The 21,621-nt window shown below is 36.8% G+C and overlaps 1 protein-coding gene across 2 annotated transcripts in view; it reads right to left on the bottom strand.

Annotated features, from left to right (window-relative positions):
- LOC124545218 (fatty acid synthase-like) overlaps positions 1-21,621 on the bottom strand; it is a 435,708-nt gene that overhangs the window by 276,801 nt on the left and 137,286 nt on the right. For both annotated transcript variants that reach the window (XM_047124086.1, XM_047124089.1), the window contains exons 13-14: positions 14,537-14,673; positions 1,715-1,862 (exon numbers count right to left, since the gene is read on the bottom strand). In XM_047124086.1, the coding sequence (XP_046980042.1) occupies positions 1,715-1,862; positions 14,537-14,673 (285 nt within the window). The remainder of the gene's footprint in view (positions 1-1,714; positions 1,863-14,536; positions 14,674-21,621) is intronic.

The raw sequence follows: 21,621 nt of genomic DNA, 5'->3' as shown, positions 1-21,621 counted from the left end.
TCACCTGTTGAAGGTGAAGAGACTTCTCAATCATGAAATGTGGATTCTCAGGCTCCCAATTGCACCAGGTTTGCTTATTGAGAAACCCATCCAATTTAAAGTTGGCCTCATTTGCTAAAACAAACCACACTAATTCCCACCATGCCCCATGGCCAACCATGCAGTTTGAACAAACACAAACCATTCAAAAGTTACATTGATTTTATTTCATGTAGTTCAATAATTGTCACCCTGTAATTATGCACTTGTTTGAGAACACTTGAAAAATACAGGAGAGAACTGTTGCCACATCTCTGTGAGAGCATAGCCTTTACGTTGTGTGAAAAACTCTGAACTTGTTCATGTGTATATCAAGGGTCATTCACTGCACCCGGAGATAGAGCCTGAACTTCTGGAACTTTAAGTGTCAGTTTGTTCAAATTTGTTTATTTTCTTGTGAACTTTAACTAACAAATCTCAGGTACAAGAATCTGGTGATTTAGGTTCTATTAATGGTTTATAGCCAGTAAATACTGTAACCATAAAACTGGTTATTTATTTACTGTAGGTTACAGTAATAGAACAACTATTTTTAGCACAAGCTAATATTTTATATTCGGTTTTAAGACACGTTTATTTCATCATTACTTGTATTTTAACTATCCATTCTGGCTCATCTGAGGATACTAACTGTTTGATCATATTATACTGATCATGATCATAAGGGTTACTTAGTCCAAACTCTATACCAGTCACACAAGGTTCTTAAATTCACAAAATGAAACATTCATTTTCCTGAAATAAGAGCTAGCAGAATAAAATCTTCTGACAATTTGTGAGTGGGTTCATTAAAAACTCACATTGACTGGATGTATTGCATTCTGAACAATGTTATGGCTACTAGAATATCCATCGCACCACAGAGATTTCTCTGCCTTTTTCAATACATAGAACTGTTTCGAAAGAAACATTTGTGAGCATAACAGCTGTTATCATGAATAGCAGAGTCAATATGATCACAATAACATAATTTCATGTGTTTGCTCATTAGGGTTTGCAATATGCTACAGTTCTGCTACAAATACATCATATTTTTTAAGTGAGCAAGAAATTTTAGAGAACTGTTTCGGAAGAAACACTTGTGTACATAACAGCTATTTTCAGGAATAGCAGAGTCAATATGATTGATATGACATAATTTCATGCATGTGCTCATTAGATTTTGCAGCATGCTGCAATTCTGCTACAAATACATCACATTTGTTAAGTGAGCAAGAAATTTTGGAGGCTCAAGAGGAAGAAATTGCCCAAAAACTTTTTACTTTGTAATGCATTTTAGGCAGTAAAGACTTAACATACCCATGCTAAAATTCACTTTACAAACTGAGAAATGATTTTATATTTATTACTGATTCTTGCCCTAGCTGACCACTTATAATCAATTTTTGAAAATCAGTAAGCAACACGAAGCAAACAAAAATGCAAAGAAAGTATACTTGAAACTACCCCCTCTCTTCCTCTCTCTTTGTGTGTGTATTTGTAACCCTGAATAAGGAGTCACTATTGGATACATATGTGCCAAACACTCTTCAAACATTTATAGCAGTATTACTACGGTCTTTCAATTATATTAATTACAAAATATCTATGAATGATGGCAAAAATTAACCATTCAATAAAATTGCATCTTATTTATGGGCTAAGTTTTAAAATAAAGAAGATGACATGTCCTTACAGAAACAGTGTCTCCAGCTGTCACATACCAATCTTCTGAATGTTCCCATTTGATGAATGGGGATATCATGGACGTTCCTCGACTTACTGGATACTGAACTTTGGGATACAGTTCAGTTAGATGCAAGTCCACATGAGAGAGGTACAATCTGTGAACACAATTACAGAATTAAGATTCACTCCAAAAGCTAATAGACAGATTATTTTTCTTCTGCTTATTGAAAGATTAATTTCAGGAATATACACTGATATATGAAGTATACATTAAAGTTATAAGAGCAATGACAAAGTTAAAAAAATTATATGCAGATTAGGATAAGAGTGAATAAAACAGAATCAATTCAGAAAGTAATAAACAGTAACACTGGTAAGCACCAATAAATAATGCCACATTTCCATACAGATTGCAGGAAAAATTGTGGATCCACAGCAGATTGCTACAATACTTAATGAACAGGCGTAGCCCAAAACTTGATCAAAAACAGTAGCTTTTCAAGCTGTTGATTCCTATAAATAAATAAAAACTATGTTTCTGTATCCAGTAACACCACAAAAAGTAAAAGATGCTACTAGCAAGATGGTAAACCAAACAAAGTATTCAAACATAGTGAAAAGAAAAAAAAAAAATTCATCGCTTGCAGTCATTATTCATACAATATTTTCCACATGAGCAGACTTTAGAGATGTCAAAAAAATTGAGAGTGGAGCACTTTTTTATAATTTTGGAGACTGGCTACTTAAAAGAATATTGGACGTAGGAAACAGTCCATTTACACCTTTTTTAAAAGCTTTATCAGCACATATGTAATCTATGTATCTTCAAGATTAATATACACTAAGTAAGGGGCAAGATTTAAGATTTATTTTTCATATTTACTTTAGTTCTTTTATGTATTACAAGCTTTTAAATAATTCTGACTGAAAGTACAACTATCTTCCAAAGTGCGAGGTGTTATTTTGAGCAATTCCTTCATCTTGAGTTTCCAAAATTACTTCCTCATTCAACAAATGTGGCGTATTTGTAGCAGAATTACAGCAAACTGCAAAACCTAATGAAAACATGCTTGAAATTATGTCAGTGAGGTCATATCGACTCAACCTTTCATGACAGCAGCTGTTACGTTTGTTAATGTTTCTTTCAAAATAATTCTGTAAATTGACACAGAAAGCAGCATCACTCAATGACCTGGTTGCAAGGTGTTTGAATATTGTTCTTATACAAAATGAGCATAATTTCAGAGTGATAGATGGCTCACAGGGGGCAGTCCTTATAACACAAAGTTATGACCTGAGCTATGCTCAGCTTGGTCTCTGAAATTATAGTAGTGATAGATATAACATAACAAACTTCAGATCACTGTCATTGTTATCCAGATTCTCAAAAATTACTCAAAGAGTAATGTATGTGAGATAATTAGATTTCCTGAATAAGAAATCCACAGTTCACAATATTCACTAAAAGACTTTAGAAGACACACATCCACTGAAACTGCAGTATTTGAGTTTCTGAAACCATTACGGATTGCTTCTAGACTTTTCAAAAGCCACACATGTCATGCATCACAATCTACTACTCAGTAGGATATATTCCTACGGTAGTTTGGGAATGACCTAGTCAGAACCTCGTCCCACATACTGTTCCCACTCCAAATGGCCTTGGCATCAAATTACACATCTCCCACTGTCACCCTTCTTTCTACAATGATCTCCATGTGTTTAGATTCCACCAATTCTTAACCATCACCAACATAATCCTGCAAAGCAATATCAGTCAGGCACAAACCTCCTTGCGATACCTTCTTTCCATTTGAAAAATTCTCTCCTGCTACACTATTCCAAGTTCCTGGATCCCATAAAACACACTGAAACTCTTGCCCTCCACGGGCTAGTGCAACATGCACAATTCCACCTCAAAAAATTCTCAACCCTCTTCACTTCCTACTCCTGCCTTAGACCAACACTATCCAAAACCTCCACAACCACCAAACCTCCCTCAATCCCTTCATAGATGACAAATGCTGTCTTGAAGAGTTACTGTATATGGCCAACCCTTAAAAACTCCCTCCCACCATCACACACAATTCAGAACATAAACAGACCCAAAACACAGTCATGAATCTTTCCTCCAAAAGCCTAAGACCTGCAGAAGTATCAGTCCCCTCCAAAGGCCTCACCTTTTGCCCCACTCCCAAATTCAGTCATGCACAACTTGTTAAAGACCTTATCTCCTTCTCCCAGTCCCTACAGTGGAAATACTTTTTTGCCACTAAACCTATCAATCAGATTCAACCAAAGACCAATGTTGAACCCTGCCTGACTCAGATGACTCCTCCATCCAACTGTGATCCACCCCCACTGCTCCCAAATCACTTCCTGTTAACTTTCCAGAATTTCTTAACCTCAAACCTAGCCCCATCATCATTCCCCAAATCTCTCAACACACAAATTAACCTTACATCTGCAGAAAGACTGCAATCCACCATCTCTAACTGATCCTGACCTTATAATCCTATCTGCTGACAAAAGACCCACCACTGTTGTTTTGAACTGCAAGGATTACTTGGCAGAAGGATTCCGTCAGCTGTCAGATTCATCCATCTACAAACCCTGCTACAGTGACCCCATTCCAGAAATCCAGTAGGATCTCCAGTTTCTCCATAAACTCCACCACCCAGGATGCCCTATTGTGGCTGGTTACTGTGTCCCCACTGAGAGAATCTCTGCTGCTGTAGACCAACACCTTCAGGCTATTACCCACAACCTACCCTCCTATATAAAAGATACCAACTATTTCCTCCACTGACTCTCCACAGTTTCTGTTCCTTTACCACATGGTGGCCTGGTCATCACTGCTGAAACCACCTCCCTTTACACTAACATCCCTAATGCCCATGGCCTTTCCACTATCGAACACTACCTTTCCCAGTGACTGATGGATTCCAAACCATCAACCTCCTTCCTTGTCGCCATGACCAACTATATCCTCACCCACAATTACCTCTCCTATGGAAGCATTATCTACAAACAAATCCCGGGTATGGCTACAGGCACTGCATGGCACCATCCTATGACAGCCTATTCATCAACCATCCAGAGGAAACCTTGCTATATACCCAAAATCCCAAACCCCCACTTGGTTCAGATTCACTGATGACATCTTTGCGATCTGGATCGAGGGTGAAGTCACCCTATCCACATTCCTCCAGAGCCTCAACACCTTTTCCCCCATTCATTTCACCTAGTCCTACTCAATCCAACAAGCCCCTTCCTCATGTTGACCTCCACCTCAAAAATGGCTACATCAGTACTTCTGTTCATCTCAAACCTACCTACCACCAGCAAACCTCCACTTCAACAGCTGTCACTCATTCCATACCAAGAACACCTTTCCACACAGCCTTGCTGCCCATGGCTGTCGCATCTGTAGTGACAAGCAGCCCGTCTTGAAATACACAGAGGCTCTCACTGAGACCTTCACAGACCTTAGACCTTAAGTAGCCCTCCCCCCCCTTCCCAACCTTGAACAAAAGCAAAACTCCCATTCCATGTCTTTCCAGTCACACACAACCTCCCAAGTCCCATTGTCTAGCCAGAGAAGGATCCCTCTCATGACTCAGTACCACTCAGGACTGGAGCAATTGAATTACATTCTCCACCAGGTTGTTTTTGGCTACTCTTGTTGTGCCCTGAAATGAGAAATGTCCTATCCACTATCCTTCTCAACCCTCCCGCAGTGGTATTCCACCGCCCATCGAACCTCATCCATTCCTACACAAGCCCTGCCCCCAACTGCTTGCCTCATGGCTCATATCACTGAAAGAGACATAGATGCAAGGCCTGTCCCATACGTCCTCCCACCACTATCTACTCCAATCCGGTCATATACATCATCTATCCCATCAAAGGCAGGGCTACCTGTGAATCCAGTCATGTGATCTACAAGCTAGGCTGCAAGCACCGTGCTGCATTCTAAGTGGGCATGGCAACCAACAAGCTGTCTGTCTGCATGAATGGCCACTGACAAATTGTGGCCAAGAACCAGCTGGATTATCCCATTGCTGAGCACACCACCCTACACAACGTTCTTCATTTAATGACTGCTTCACAGCCTGTGTCATATGGATCTGTCCACTAACACCAGTTTTTATGAACTGCACAGGTGGGAACTCTCCCTGCAATATATCCTCTCTTCCCATTACCCTCACAAATTTTGTTAGTCACTGTCCTTACCCACCTAGCACCTCCCCTGTTCTCATTCTAGCACTACACAGCCCTCTGTTCCACCAAAGCACACTCAGTCTTTTTACTTCTCTAATTTTCCACTATCCTCGCCCTCTATCAAATCTCCCGACTGTACCTCGCTGCCCTACCTGCTCTCCATCTTGTCCCTGTACACTTCCACAAGCAACACATTACTGTCCCCCACCCCTATCCTGCTATCCATTCCCTGCCCTGCCCAAGCCTCCTCCTTACCCCCACCACCTGGTTGCCTCTCTCAACGTGTGGTGTTGCTTACAGTGTGGCTTCAGCTGTTAGAGACTGGGGCCATGTGTGCGTGAGTTGTGTTTGCATATGTGTGTGTGCATGCACGCGCGTGCCAGTGTGTGTGTGTGTGTGTGTGTGTGTGTGTGTGTGTGTGTTGTCCTGTTGGCTCACTTTCAGACAGAGCTTTGTTGTGCCTATATGTGACTCAGCATCACCACTATATGGTGAGTAGCAACTGTCCTTTTCATAATATTGTTACATTACATACCGAATTTTGCATTGTTTCATTTCCTATGTGTCAGACAAGTACTAAAGAGTAGAAGTACAGCACAATTATGAAACTTTTATCTAAATCTTCATAAAAGTTAATTATGGCATATGTCAAAGTTTTGTATTAGATGGTTTGCTGTTGATAACATTATAAGTGTTTGCCCCCATATGGTATGTCTCCATGACCCGCAGTTCTGAGTGACTTTCCTGAAATCTACCCCTTTTCCTAGACCTCTCCAATTCTTTTCCTTCACCCTCCTTCCTCCCCTTCACCCCTTCTGAATGAAGGAGGAGCCACTGGTTGCAAAAGCTTGCCAATCACAACAGTCTTTTATGTGTGTGCTCTGCTGCACTTGGTGAGTAGATTTTTTTATCTATCAAATTAAATAGTTTTATAAATGTTTTGCCACTAGTTATCTACACCATATGCAGCGATTTTTTCAGATGATACGAGTCTTTCTGTAAATTAAGGTACTACATGAAGTATGTCAGTGGCAGAGTATCAATGTAATGACAGAAATGGTTTTTTGATGACTGTTTGGTAATAAATAAGTGTGGATGAGGTTCAACTATCCAAGAAACAATGAACAATCTAATAAACTAATTACCTTTGGAAGCTATTTGTTTCAAAAGGCCTCACATACAAAATTCTCAGCAGTAATCGATACTGTGATGCAATATATCACTTATGTATAGTGATGTGTTGCTCAACAGGTACATAACTAATGAATAATGCTTGCAACATTTGAAAATATTTTTTATTAGTTAAGTAATTTTGGATTGCAAACTGTTTGCAAATTTTTGTTATTGTTTGTGCTGTACATGGGTATAGGTGGACACCGTGTGTCTTCAAGGGGGCTCAACAGTTGCGGCTTTACCATGACTTGCGGTACCTGGCATTCAATTACTCTGTGCTGTGGCATTTGGTTTGGAGATGCAGGGTGTGCCATGAAAAAACGGGTGCTGTGACAATACTAATGATGTCATCAAATACAAGAGAAACATGCATTACCTGTCAAATATGTATTCATTCTGTTGCAGTAGCTCAAGCTGTTTGTTTTTCATTCATGTGGAGATTTTATTGTGGTGTTTCTTATAAACAGCTGTTCATACAAGTAGTCATTTTACTTGAGAGTTCAAATAAACATCAAGTTAATCTGAGATATGTCATATTCATTTTTGAAAGTGGATATTTTGCTGTGCTCTTCACTTCCAGCGACTGCTGAATAATACACAGTCACTTAAGATAGGAAAGCCGTGTAGAGAAAACTTAAATCAATATTTTTACATGTGAAAAATGCTTTAGAAGTACTGAACTATAGAAACTCTTGTGGGCATATTATTCACTCTTTCACAGTTTAGTGAGGTACACGATTTTCATAAATGCGGAACAGCAAACCTTTATAAAATCCAGAAGTGAGTTATAAGAACTGTAAAAGGAGTTTGTCAAGGGGGATTGCGTAGGGATTGTTTTAAAGAACTTAAAATCTCAACTTTCCAGCCATTTACATACACGAATGCATGGGCTTCCTGAACTCCCATGATGTCTCAGTGGTAGGCCGATCAAACACAGACACACATACACACACACACACACACACACACACACACACACACACACACATCTATTTAGGTGCATCATATTTGATGTTTCTTCTGCACAATTTCATCAGAGGGCAGGGCCATATGGAACAAACAAATTGGAGTCAACATGTCAGAGAGCCATTACAAGCAACATGCTGTAACTGAATTATTGGTTGAGGAAAAAGAACCATTGGTGAACATCCATAAACATTTATGTGCAGTGTGTGGTAATGATTTAGTTGACAGGGGTTTTGTTTGGTGAAAAATAAAGAGAGTTAAAAGTGGCAGGAAGTGTAGAAACTGAGCTTTATGATCAGACACATATGGGTCATCCAGCCACAGTCACTGTTCCCAACAGGGTAAATCATGCAGATGCCATTATTCCTGCAGAGTGGCACATGACAACTTGAGATTGGCTTTACTATTGGTGAGCATTAGAAGTGCGTGTGCAGTGATTGAGATGCTTGGTCTTTCAAAAGTGTGCTCATGATGATGTCCTAGGATGTTCACAACAGATCACAAGATCCAAAGACAAGCCATTTTGTCTGTACTCTTTGAGCAGTTTGAGGCCAATGGATGGACCTTCAAGGATTATTACTGGTGATGAAACTTGGATGCATCACTTTGACCCAGAAACAAAAAGGCAGTCACTAGTAGCATTACCCACAATCACCAAAAAAGAGGACATTCAAGCCAGTTCCCTTGTCACGATAACAATTGTTTCGGACAGTGATGGTGCCATTCTTGTGGATGTATTGCCAAAAGGATCAGCCATTAATTAAGAGGTATATGTGAAGCCTCTGAACTAATGAACCATTTCTGATGTGTTTGGTCTGAGATGAATCCTAAAGAAATCTTTCTCAGCATTACACTGCATACCCACACAGAAATTTCAGAACCCCGGAACACAATGACATATGGTGATGGCCATCACTGTCTCATCCACCCCATATGCCAGACCTGATAAGAGTATAATTCATGCAGTGTAAGCATACTAACAGCACAGAATAAGAGTTTTTAGCAACAGGTAAAACATGCTTTTATTCAATGCTGGCATAACAGCATAGAACATGATGGAGAAAAATAGTGTAAGTAAAAAAAATGTTGATACTGTCACCAAATTCTAACTCTTAAAAATAAATATGTTCTAATGAAAAAACTGTGTGACATTATTTTTGGTGATTATCATATGAAAAAAGAGACAAGATTTTCACAGGGAAATGGACAGAACACATCTAGACCAAATAAGTATTCAATATAATTGCAAACCCACTAACTCACGCAATAAATCAATGGAAGTGCTGAAATATGCCGAAATTAAACCACTTTTCCAACTGAATCAAGGGAGGTCACAGGAAATTATCATCCTATATGAATTCTCACAGTCATGTCTAAAATATCTCAGAAGCGGCTGTTATCTAAATCCAACACCACATTGTAAAACGTTCCATCATTCTAAACATATCAGCTTGGTTTTCCTACTACAGAAACACAACATACATGCTGTAAACAGATTTGTTGAGAAAATAATCATATCATTAGCATCTTTATATGAGAACAATAAGGTGGCAGGAATCACCTGCAACCTCCCAAACATGTTTATTCTATAACCCAAGACTTGCTTATTTAGAAATTTTTACAAGGGTAATCTGGGTTATTGAACTACAGCTGCTTAAATCCTACTTATCAAACAACAAAAAAGAGTTATAATTATTTTAAATGGGGCAAAATATCATTCTCCATGGAAAATAATCTTTCTGACTGCCACACGTCTCCCCGTTAGGCACAGTCCTATTTCTGTTCTATGTTAATTGGAAAATGGAAATTTGTGGTAAGGACTATGGGAGAAAACTGCTGAGGTCATCGATCCCTAAGCTTATACACTACCTTAAACTAACTTACGCTAAGGACAACACACACACACACACACACACACACACACACACACACACACACACACACACACACACACATGCCCAAGGAAGTACTTGAACCTCCAACAGGGGGAGTCGCATGAACCGTGACAAGATGCCCCAGACCGCACGGCTACCCCGCGCAGCTCTATGTTAATGATTTTCCATTAAACATCGCTCTCCATTACTTGTACTTGCAGGCAATACTTCTGTGTTACTTGAAAATCATGATGCAGAAAAATTGACTGAATATTTATTGGTACCCTGGTACCTTAGAAACTTGGTTTAGTAGCTAAATGGGTGAGTCTAAACATACATAAGACTGACATGACACAATTCAAAACCAAACAGTCAAAATGTGAGCAGGTTAAGATTTTTCACAACAACCGAGATATAGGAGAAACTGACTCAGTAAAATTTTTAATATTAAATTTGGGTAAAAAATTGAACTGGCAGGCACTTACTGCCAACCTACATACCAATTTCAGCAGATTTGCATTTGCAGTGCAAATATTATCAATTGTAACTGACACGTACACATGAAAAGTAGCACATACAAGCTACTCTGAATCCAATGTTAGGTTTGGTCTTTCTTGGATGGAAGCTCAAATACACAGAGTGGATAGTCAAGATACAAGAAAAATTAATTAGTAATATTAGCACTGTAAATCATAAAAAAAATAATGTCACCCATTATTTAACGTTAAATATTAACTGTCCCTTCTCTATATATTTATGGGTTTATTATCTTTTTTTTATATCAAGCCAGAATTGTTTGATGGGGATGATTTTGTTCACACATAATATAAGAATCAAAGAAAAGTTATGTTTCATGTCCACAGCCTCAAACTGCATGCCTAGGTACTGAAATATAAAGGAAAGAAAATTTACAATAAGTTGAAAAGGAACAAAGTAATGCAAATGAATTTAGGTCTACTGAAAAGAAGGCTGTATGATACTGAAATGCTATTACTCATTGGGTGATTCATGCAGGATAAACTGGTATTTGTGCTGAATACAAATTCTTACACGTCCTACAAGGGAGAGAGAGAGAGAGCTGTATATAGAAATTTCATTTTAGTGTTATTATTTATTAATGTAAAAATAACTGTGATTGTAATGTAAATTTTTGACATGTTTCCTGTACACAAACTATGCAATTGCAATTTAAAATTAATGAAACACAATTCACCATATATAAACCGAAACTTAATTCAACACTTCACTTCGTAGACTCACACATATTTTAGAATTGTGCCAAAAAAAGAAGAAGAAACATTTTGACATTAAACAGCTTCTACAGCTTTTTTGAATTTATGAAACATCAGCTTTAAATTAAATGTTTTCCATGGAACTTCTAAAGTAATTCCTGTGTGACATATGACAAAATGGTCACAATTATAGTGCAGAGTGACAAGTGACAATGATGCATTATTGTGTTCTGAATGATCTCTACATCATGATGCCAGATAAATATAATACAATATAATCAAGTGACAGTTTACAACATTTACAACAGAACAGGAACATAAGATGTATGAAAATGAAACATAAGCTCTGGAAAATTGTATGCAGTTATTTGTGTTTATTTAAATTGTGGGTACTAGTGAATATTTAAATTGTATATATCTGAAGATACAAAGTTAGTTCATTTTGCTGATGATACAAGTATAGTAATATCATCCAAAAACCAAGAACTAAGTGATGTAATTGTAAATGATGTTTTTCACAAAATTAATAAGTGGTTCTCAGCAAACGGACTCTCTTTAAATTTTGATAAAACACAGTATATACAGTTCCATACAGCAAATGGCACAACTCCAGTAATAAATATAGACTTTGAACAGAAGTCTGTAGCTAAGGTAGAATTTTCAAAATTTTTAGGTGTGTCCATTGATGAGAGGTTAAACTGGAAGCAACACATTGATGGTCTGCTGAAACTTCTGAGTTCAGCTTTGTATGCTATTAGGGTTATTGCAAATATTGGTGATACGAATCTCAGTAAATTAGCTCACTATGCCTACTTTCATTCACTGCTTTCGTATGACATCATATTCTGCGGTAATTCATCGTTGAGTAGGAAAGTATTCACTGCTCAAAAATGTGTAATCAGAATAATTGCTGGAGCCCACCCACGGTCATCCTGCAGACATCTATTTAAGGATCTAGGGATCCTCACAGTATATATATTCACTCATGAAATTTGTTGTTAATAATCCAACCCAGTTCAAAAGTAATTGCACTGTGCATAGCTATAACACCAGGAGAAAGGATGATCTTCACTATGCAGGGTTAAATCTGACTTTGGCACAGATAGGGATAAATTATGCTTCCCCAAAAGTCTTTGGTCACCTACCAAACAGCATCAAAAGCCTGACTGATAGCCAACTAACATTTAAAAATAAATTAAAAGAATTTCTAGATGACAACTCCTTCTACTCATTGGCTGAATTTTTAGATATAAATTAAGGGGGGGACAACAACAACAACTACTTAAACATTAGTGTCATGCAATATTTTGTTTAATGTAATATCTTGTACAGACATCTTTTAATAACCTGACACATTCCACATCATTACGAAGTGTCGTATTCATGATCTCTGGAACAAGTATTAATCTAATCTAATTTACATTTACTCAAGGAACACATTTAGGCAACATCCACACAACACACATTGTTTATGATTGTATAAATAAATAAATTATAATGATTAAACATTTGTGTTGTAGATACTGGTTCTCAATGTACAATTTTTATATCTGATGTCTTGTGGACTTTCTGGTAGTAACTATTAAGGAAATATAATTTCACTATTAGCTGTAGATTGATATCTTAGCAATAGCTTGCATTAAAAATAATTATTGTGGACAAGTGCAGAATGAAGACGTTGGACTGGCTATAAGTGATATTAAAGATAGTCTAGTACTGATAACCAGGACCTTTTTTTTTTTTTTTCTTAAATGGGTCTTCAATGGTTCATGATCAAATGTAATTCTTCATTAATACTTATTACATTTCTGGACGACACAGTTTGAAAACAGCTCTAATTCATGGACTAACATGCTGAAAACATTTTAAGTGTATATGATATTTATAAATGATGTATAAATGTACCAACTGATAATAGCATAAATTTATTTGTAGGATGCATCAGAGGGACTCTAGTTGAATTTATCCCTCCATTAGACAAAACAAGATGAGGCCAAGAATGAGGAGAATAATTTAAGGAATACTGTTTCAGAAAGGTGTATACATTTTCTAAATTGCAGTTATGGGCCATGCCCATTGTAACTCTATGTGATTTTACTTTATAATTTGTTTATCGTATGTTGTTGTTGTTGTGGTCCTCAGTCCATAGACTGGTTTGATGCAGCTCTCCATGCTACTCTATCCTGCGCAAGCTTCTTCATCTCCCGGTACCTACTGCAGTCTACATCCTTCTGAATTTGTTTAGTGTATTCATCTCTTGGTCTCCCTCTACGATTTTTACCCTCCATGCTGCCCTCCAATACCAAATTGGTGATCCCTTGATGCTTCAGAATATGCCCTACCAACCGATCCCTTCTTCTAATCAAGTTGTGCTACAAATTTCTCTTCTCTCCAATTCTATTCAATACCTCCTCATTAGTTATGTGATCTACCCATCTAATCTTCAGCATTCTTCTGTAGCACCACATTTTTTAAGCTTCTATTCCCTTCTTGTCTAAACTATTTATCGTCCACGTTTCACTTCCATACATGGCTACACTCCATACAAATACTTTCATAAACAACTTCCTGACACTTAAATCTATGCTTGATGTTAACAAATTTCTCTTGTTCAGAAACGCTTTCCTTGTCATTGCCAGTCTACATTTTATATCCTCTATACTTCAACCTTCAGTAGTTATTTTGCTCCCCAAATAGCAAAACTCATTTACTACTTTAAGCATCTCATTTCCTAATCTAATTCCCACAGCATCACCTGATTTAATTCGACTACATTCCATTATCCTTGTTTTGCTTTTGTTTATATTCATCTTACATCCTCCTTTCAAGACACTGTCCATTCCATTCAACTGCTCTTGCAGGTGCTTTGCTGTCTCTGACAGAATTACAATGTCATCGGCGAACCTCAAAGTTTTTATTTCTTCTCCATGGATTTTAATTCCTACTCTGAAATTTTCTTTTGTTTCCTATAGTCATCAATAATAAATGAACTTTACATCAGTACAGTTTCTATGTGGATGATCAGTGATCTGTTTGTACATAAAGAAATAGGAAATCCTAAAAAGTCACTGTATGATCTAGCTTGCCTCAAACATTTAAGTTAGAAAGATCTTTTTGAGGTGTGAACTGAAGCCAACTATATTGTGCAGAACATGACTTTTGATTCCAATTGCAATGATTACTGCAACAACAAAATTATTTGATAACCACAGGAACGACTTGAACACATTTTTAGGAATACTTTCCTTTTTTCTCTACATCTTACTGACTAATAGTTTTATTTCTTAGCTGAAAAGGTTTCGCAAAGCACAATAGTAATAAATCAAACTACATAAAATATTACAATATGTAAACACTAACCTGCCAAGAATCTGCAGTAAGGTTCGGCTGTTAGTAAGGACATTAAGAGAATTCGGAAGCTTGCTCTCTGGTGATATTTCAAGGACAATTATATCTTTTGTTTGAGGTCTGAAGTTTTCATAGTTGCTTTTAATTGCCTGAAACACAAATAACACTTTTTTTTTAAATGGAACATTTGCTTAAGAATACTATGTAATTACAAAAACACAGAATGGTTGGCCTCCACTAACTTTCTCTAGCTTTTGGAACTGATAATTCCTACCTCAAAAAGGAAAGAGGAATAAGTTGGGGATCTCGGAAGAGAAGCAGGAAACTCAGACCCCCAGTCTGAGAGAGACCCATCTATTGTCACAAAGAGAGCAACCAGACATAAAGGGAGAGGCATCATAGACAGAAGGTCAAAGATAGTACGTTGGTAACACTGTGCCAGTGTCAGTACAGAGATGACAGCAGGAGAGTGTGAGATATAAACATTGATTAAGAGGAAGAGAAATGAGAAGTGAAATGAACATTGCAGCTAAGAACTATGAGGAAAGCAGAAAAGTTGATGGAAGAGCAGCAGAGATAGTTAGAGAGAGAGGAAGAAAGGAAGGGGGGGGGGGAGATATAAACACAAAAAATTAGAAGTAACAGAGTAAATAAATAAAGTAATTATATTGTATGCCTGAATGTGCCTGTTTTGTGAAATAACACAGGAATTGTTCAGCCAGCAACAGCTACACTATGTGATCAAAAGTATCCAGACACCTGGCTGAAAATGACTTACAAGTTCGTGGAGCAATCCATCGTTAATGCTGGAATTCAGTATGCTGTCGGCCCACCCTTAGCCTTTATGACAGCTTCCACTCTTGCAGGCATACATTCAACCAGGTGCTGGAAGGTTTCTTGGGGAATGGAAGCCCATTCTTCATGGAATGCTGCACTGGGGAGAGGTATCAATGTCGGTTGGTGAGGCCTGGCACGAAGTCGGCTTCCCAAAACATCCCAAAGATGTTCTATTGGATTCAGGTCAGGACTCTGTGCAGGCCAGTCCATTACAGGAATGTTATAGTTGTGTAACCACTCTGCCACAGGCTGTGCATTATGAACAGGTGCTCAATCATGTTGAAAGATGCAATCGCCATCCCCGAATTTCTCTTCAACAGTGGGAAGTGAGAAGGTGTTTAAAACATCAATTTAGGCCTGTGCTGTGGTAGTGGCCCACAAAACAACAAGGGGTGCAAGCCCCTCCATGAAAAACACGACCACACTGTAGCACCACTGCCTCAGAATTTTACTGTTGGCACTATACACGCTGGCAGATGACGTTCACCGGGCATTCACCATACCCACACCCTGCCACCAGATTGCCACATTTTGTACCATGATTTATCACTCCACAGAACATTTTTCCACTGTTCAATCGTCCAATGTTTACACTTCTCACACCAAGCAAGGTATCGTTTGGCATTTACCGACGTAATGTGTGGGTTGTGAGCAGTTGCTAAACCATGAAATCCAAGTTTTCTCACCTCCTGCATAACTGTCAAAGTAATTGCAGTGGATCCTGATGCAGTTTGGAATCCCTGTGCGATGATCTGGATAGATATCTGCCTATTACACATCAAGAACCTCTTCAGTTGTCATCAGTCTCTGTCAGTCAACAGACAAGATCAGACTGTATGCTTTTCTGCTGTACGTGTCCCTTCACATTTCCACTTCACCATCATGTTGGAAACAGTGGACCTAGGGATGTTTAGAAGTGTGGAAATCTCAGGTACAGACATATGACACAAGTGATACCCAATCACCTGACCACGTTTGAAGTCCATGAGATCTGCGGAATGCCCCATGCTGCTCTCTCATCATGTCTAATGACTACTGAGGTCGCTGATGTGGAGTGCCTGGCAGTAGGTGGCAGTACAAAGCACCTAATATGAAAAACGTATGTTTTTTGTGGGGTGTCCAGATACTTTTGATCACGTAGTGTATATTTGTTATTATAAATAGGAATGCTGTTCATAATGGACATTGTAAAAAGTTCCTGCATCAGAACAGTAATATATTGTAACACAAAATAATCTTCAGTGGAATGCACATAACAGAAAACTATTTAAAAAGATTTTTTAAAAAAGAACAAAATTCATAATGTCTGTGCATTTCATTTAATACCATTTAATTATATGAACAGTTGTGTGTGTATGTGCGTGTGTGTGTGTGTGTGTGATAAAAGATCCATATTTAGAATCTGAGTGTTTGTATCTAATGGTATCATCAATTGTGTATGATCTTCAGGCTCCGAGCAGCACCATTCAACATTGTGTTTATGTGCTTATTTACAATTAGTTCGTTTTCTACTGTAATTCAACATCAGAATCTTCATTAATTTCATTCATCTGTTGACTGGATAAATAAATGAATAGTTAAATTTGTAGAGAACCCAGAACTTATGTGAGGTATTGCAAGTGTCAATACAGTATTAGCATAAGCACTCGGAAAAACATTATTAATATAAACATATAAAAAAGGGCAAGATAATTAAAATAAAATATGTATAAAGCTAATGTTCCCTAAATGTGTAACACATAAATTACACAATTACAATAGACAGATTTCCAATCACCCAGTTTTCTTTATCTCAGGTAAAATACTATCTACTTCATATGCACTCACTTCTAATAAAAATATTTTATTTTTTTATTTATTGAATTGTTGATTATAATGAAAGTATGTCATTTTTATTCTTGGTAATGTAGCTGTGGCGCATGTGATACTATTGATATCTGCAACAATTTCTATGAACGTACAGAGTCATAATTTCAAAAATTATGTAATTGAATCTACAAGATCCATGAGTGCTACGCTGTATTTTATTCCCATTGCATTCTTTTGCACTTTAAAAACTTTATTTCCACTCTTCTGGTGATGTGTTAGTATTCAGTGTCATAAGACATATGTCTGTTCATCATAGTATTGAAATATTAATATGAATGTGTAGATTCATTACTATTTTTGCATGCCATTTTACTCTGTCATAATCCCAAGCCAATTAAATATTAATTGTTAAACAAAGTAAAAGAGGAAAAAAAGTATTTACATCTGGTTCCATAAGCATGTTATGATTCCAGATTATATGTGGATCCTATATTTTGTCTTAACACCAAAGGGGTTGACTTTACATTAACATTGATCTATGGAGTATTTCAACTTTTCTACTGTTCCTAATGTGATAAACACAGCTCTCTTCTATTATGGTACAGCATTAATGTCAATGAGACTGAAACTTGTATAGAATACTGAGGGGCACTATGTGTCATTACCCAGACTTATTATCATCAACTTCAACCTTCTGTATTCTGTTCCTTAAATAAGATTTGATTAAGTGAGTACAAGTTTCTAGAAATCCACAAAACTACTGTGTTTGATAATTATTTACAAGACACTACATTGAATTATTTTAGTAAAACAAAACATCCACTCCAAGCTACTAATCCATTTTTAGTTTCTTAGTGCAATTTGTTAGAAATAACAAAGCAGCTTCAACTGTGCCTGAATTTAATCTTAAATTACATTAATTATAAATTGAAACATTTCCATTCTGACTTCCTGACAAAGCGTTGAAATACATCCATACACTAACACAAGCTCATCTCCCATTTTCTTTATACTATAGAATACTCATATTCTTTCACAGTATTCATACACACCAAACAATATTGCACTGTATGACATAATCCATGCTTAACCAAGAGCACTGCCCGCCTACTCTGCCAGCTCTTGACTCCAGCAGTTAACAGTGGTACCCTTTGGAGGCTCTCAACAACTTCATATTTTTGATTAATTACAAGTAAATGTTAATTACAATAACAGTACAAGAAGTAAATATTGGAAAGTCAATCACATTAAGTTTTAAGGCTGATAATTTCACGTATATAATGCAAGGCACCACTGTTTTAACATCATAAGTACATACGCAATCAGTATTCTCGCAAATCTGAATCCAACAGCCATTAATTAACTATTGAACAAAAGTTAAAAATTTAAAATTTCCCCCTTAAAATAAAAGTTATTGGAAATCTAAAAATACCATTACGATTGGAAAATTTTGGGCTACACTATCACTGAAACTGATTTCAGATATAGGAATGGAAAAAGAATGGTTAGTTATCCTAATTCAAATCGGGTTTTAATATATAAAGATTTGTGAGAAAGTAAATACCTTCTTGGAATTAGCAAAAATTGGGTTACAAAACCATGTAGGAGGTTAGTCTTGAAGATTTAATGTTTACTTCAAGATTATTGCTTAGTGATGACTTTATGAAGCCTTCAAATCATCTTCTGAGTTAATGAATTTGACACAGAACTAATTGCATCACACTGTTCATCACAATGTCTAAGGCTGAAAACTACATGACTGCAATAACAAGAATCTAAATTACATCAATAAATGAAAAAGTTGACAAACACATGTAGACATCTATGTCTGCATCTATGCTTGGCAAACCACCATGAGGTACATGGCAGAAGATACATCCCACTGTACCAATTATCATGATTTCTTCCTGTTCCATTCATGTATGGAGCACGGGAAGAATGAATGTTTACATGATTCTGTGCATGCAGTAATTATTCTAATAGTATCCTCATAATCACTGAATGAGCAATATGTAGGGAGTCATAGTATATCCCTAGAGTAATTGTTTAAACTTCTTGAAGACTTAAGGTGCAGTTATGATATATATGAAGATGTGCTAAAATGTGATAACTTTTGAAGATTTTTTAATAAAACTAACAGTATGAATATTCTATATCTCTATTCTTCATGTTGACATCTTTATTTCTCAATAAAGGCACCCAGTGACATATACATGTCTCCCAATGTGGCACCATCACTATAGAATGTTTGACTTTGTTCACAGAGCCACAAATTTGCCTCTACTTGTACTGCTTCTTCTCTTATCAAAGTGAAGTCCTGAAGTTCTCAGAGGGGTTCTTGAAGTTTTGGGAACAGATGAAAAATGGATGGAGCAAAGTCATGACCATATGGAAGGTGATCAATGACAGTAAACCCACAGCATCAGATTGTTGTAGATGTCCCAGTGCTCATGTGTGGTCTGACATTGTCAAGCTGAAGGAGAGGGAGCTCCTTGTTTGCACAAAATCATCAAATTTGATACTTGATTACAGCATGCTGTTTCTCAAACACCAACATATGAACCTTACATGCCACCATGTTACAATTTGGAGCCCTATAGTGGCAGAAGACTGCATATACATAGACATGAAAAATAAAGATGCAGAATGTTAATAACATTAATATTTTATTTACAAAGCTTTAAGAATTTTCTCATAAAAAATTCAGAAACATTACTTTTCAGCACTCCGTCCTATACATAAAAGAGGAAGCAGAATAAGAGGAAGAAGTGAAGGTGTTTATATCATGTTAGGTTGTTTGAAACAAACTACATTTCCAACCGAATATCTTGTTTTCCTGAAAATATTTACATACTGCTGGTTTAATTCTGTTGCATGAGAGAAAGTCTAGGGGGTCAATTTTTAAATAAAATGTACTTCGTATTATTTGACTTGAAGCTGAGTAGCACAGCATCAGTTAATCCCACAAATCAACTTAACATGCTTCTATGATTTCTGCATATACTGCTGTTGGAAACTGTAATAGGTATTTTTTCATTTTTCTTATTTGCCACTACATTAGCAGATGAGAGAATTTCATCTTCTATAGACTATCTTTTACACAGATATGAGTTAGATAGGCATAAGGAGAACAAGGGAAATATGGGAATATTTACGAGTACCAACTGAACAACGAACATACTGTGTTTTCAATGTTTACAAAAATAGGGCAATTGACTATAACTTTGGTATCTCAGGAATACTTTGTTTGATAACATATTACAAAAGACTTGACAGAGATAGGGAGAACTATGTAGCGTAGTGAAACAAAAAACATCCTCATTATTAAGATAACGGTGTACTGTTTGTGTATGATGATAAAAAATCCACCAAATTTTCTAGGCATGACCGATAGTCACCATGGTTTCCTGTGTTTGGCTAACATGATGAGTCCATTTCTGCACATAAGCTATTGGGAGTCCAAGTAGTAAGCACATGTAAGGCCAATAATTGTGAGCTCCGCTGTTTCTTTCAACTAGTAAAATTACTGGTGTAGTAAGGTGCTGTCTCAATGGGAGAGGGTCGGGTAAATGTGCAACCTAGTAGAAATATTGGCTCAAACACATGTGTAAGGAAACATGGCTGTGGAATTGTTAGACTTTCTTCAGTGCCCTAGCAACTGGTGATTATAGCAAAATGCAATAACACTTGCAAATAAATTAAAAAATGGGCTAGTTTAGTAACTGAATGTGATAAGCATTTATGACTTAAATTTAACAAAGTTTATTTTATTAAATAAAAGAGAATTCACTTGTGAATGGTAGCCTCACGATAAAATAAATAAAATGAAAACAGTTTTGATGTGAACAATTTGTTAGCTTGATTCATATATGCATGCAGAAAAGTTGGCAGTACATCAGATCTGAACACTGTGAACTCCAATAGCAAGAGCCTATCACACGTAAGCATTAATTTTCAACATCCATAGGCACTCTAAATTTATGAAAATCTGAAATTAAAGGTTGTTAAATGATTGCACAGTCATTTAAAAGTGATAATAAATCTGAACCAAAATATCTATTTATTTTCATGTAAGTGCTAACTATTTCACAAGATATTGATTCAAACAGGCTTTAGTTCACTGCTGCACATTGTGTCACACTGAAATACAAAATGTTTTACTCATTTCAGTATCCAATACCCATCTCCCTTAAACCAATTAACCAACAAAGTTAGAAGTTCTCACAGTATGTGAACAGCTACCATCTGTAGATGATGAACTAACATAAGAGTTCAACACACAGCATAAAATTTAAGGTCTTTCACACTGAGTGCTGTCAATATACCACAAAAAAAAATCCTCACTCCAGCATTGTCTACTACAAAATTCACCACCTTGATTGTGACCACAACTGACAGCTAAAAACACCATGCCACTGATACATCTTGCTTATAAATGGTTGCTAACGTTG

This window comes from Schistocerca americana, chromosome 8, assembly GCF_021461395.2.
Source record: "Schistocerca americana isolate TAMUIC-IGC-003095 chromosome 8, iqSchAmer2.1, whole genome shotgun sequence".
Taxonomy (NCBI): Eukaryota; Metazoa; Arthropoda; class Insecta; order Orthoptera; family Acrididae; genus Schistocerca; species Schistocerca americana.
Note: the sequence above shows the minus strand (reverse complement) of the source record. Positions and strands in the feature narration are given on the sequence as shown.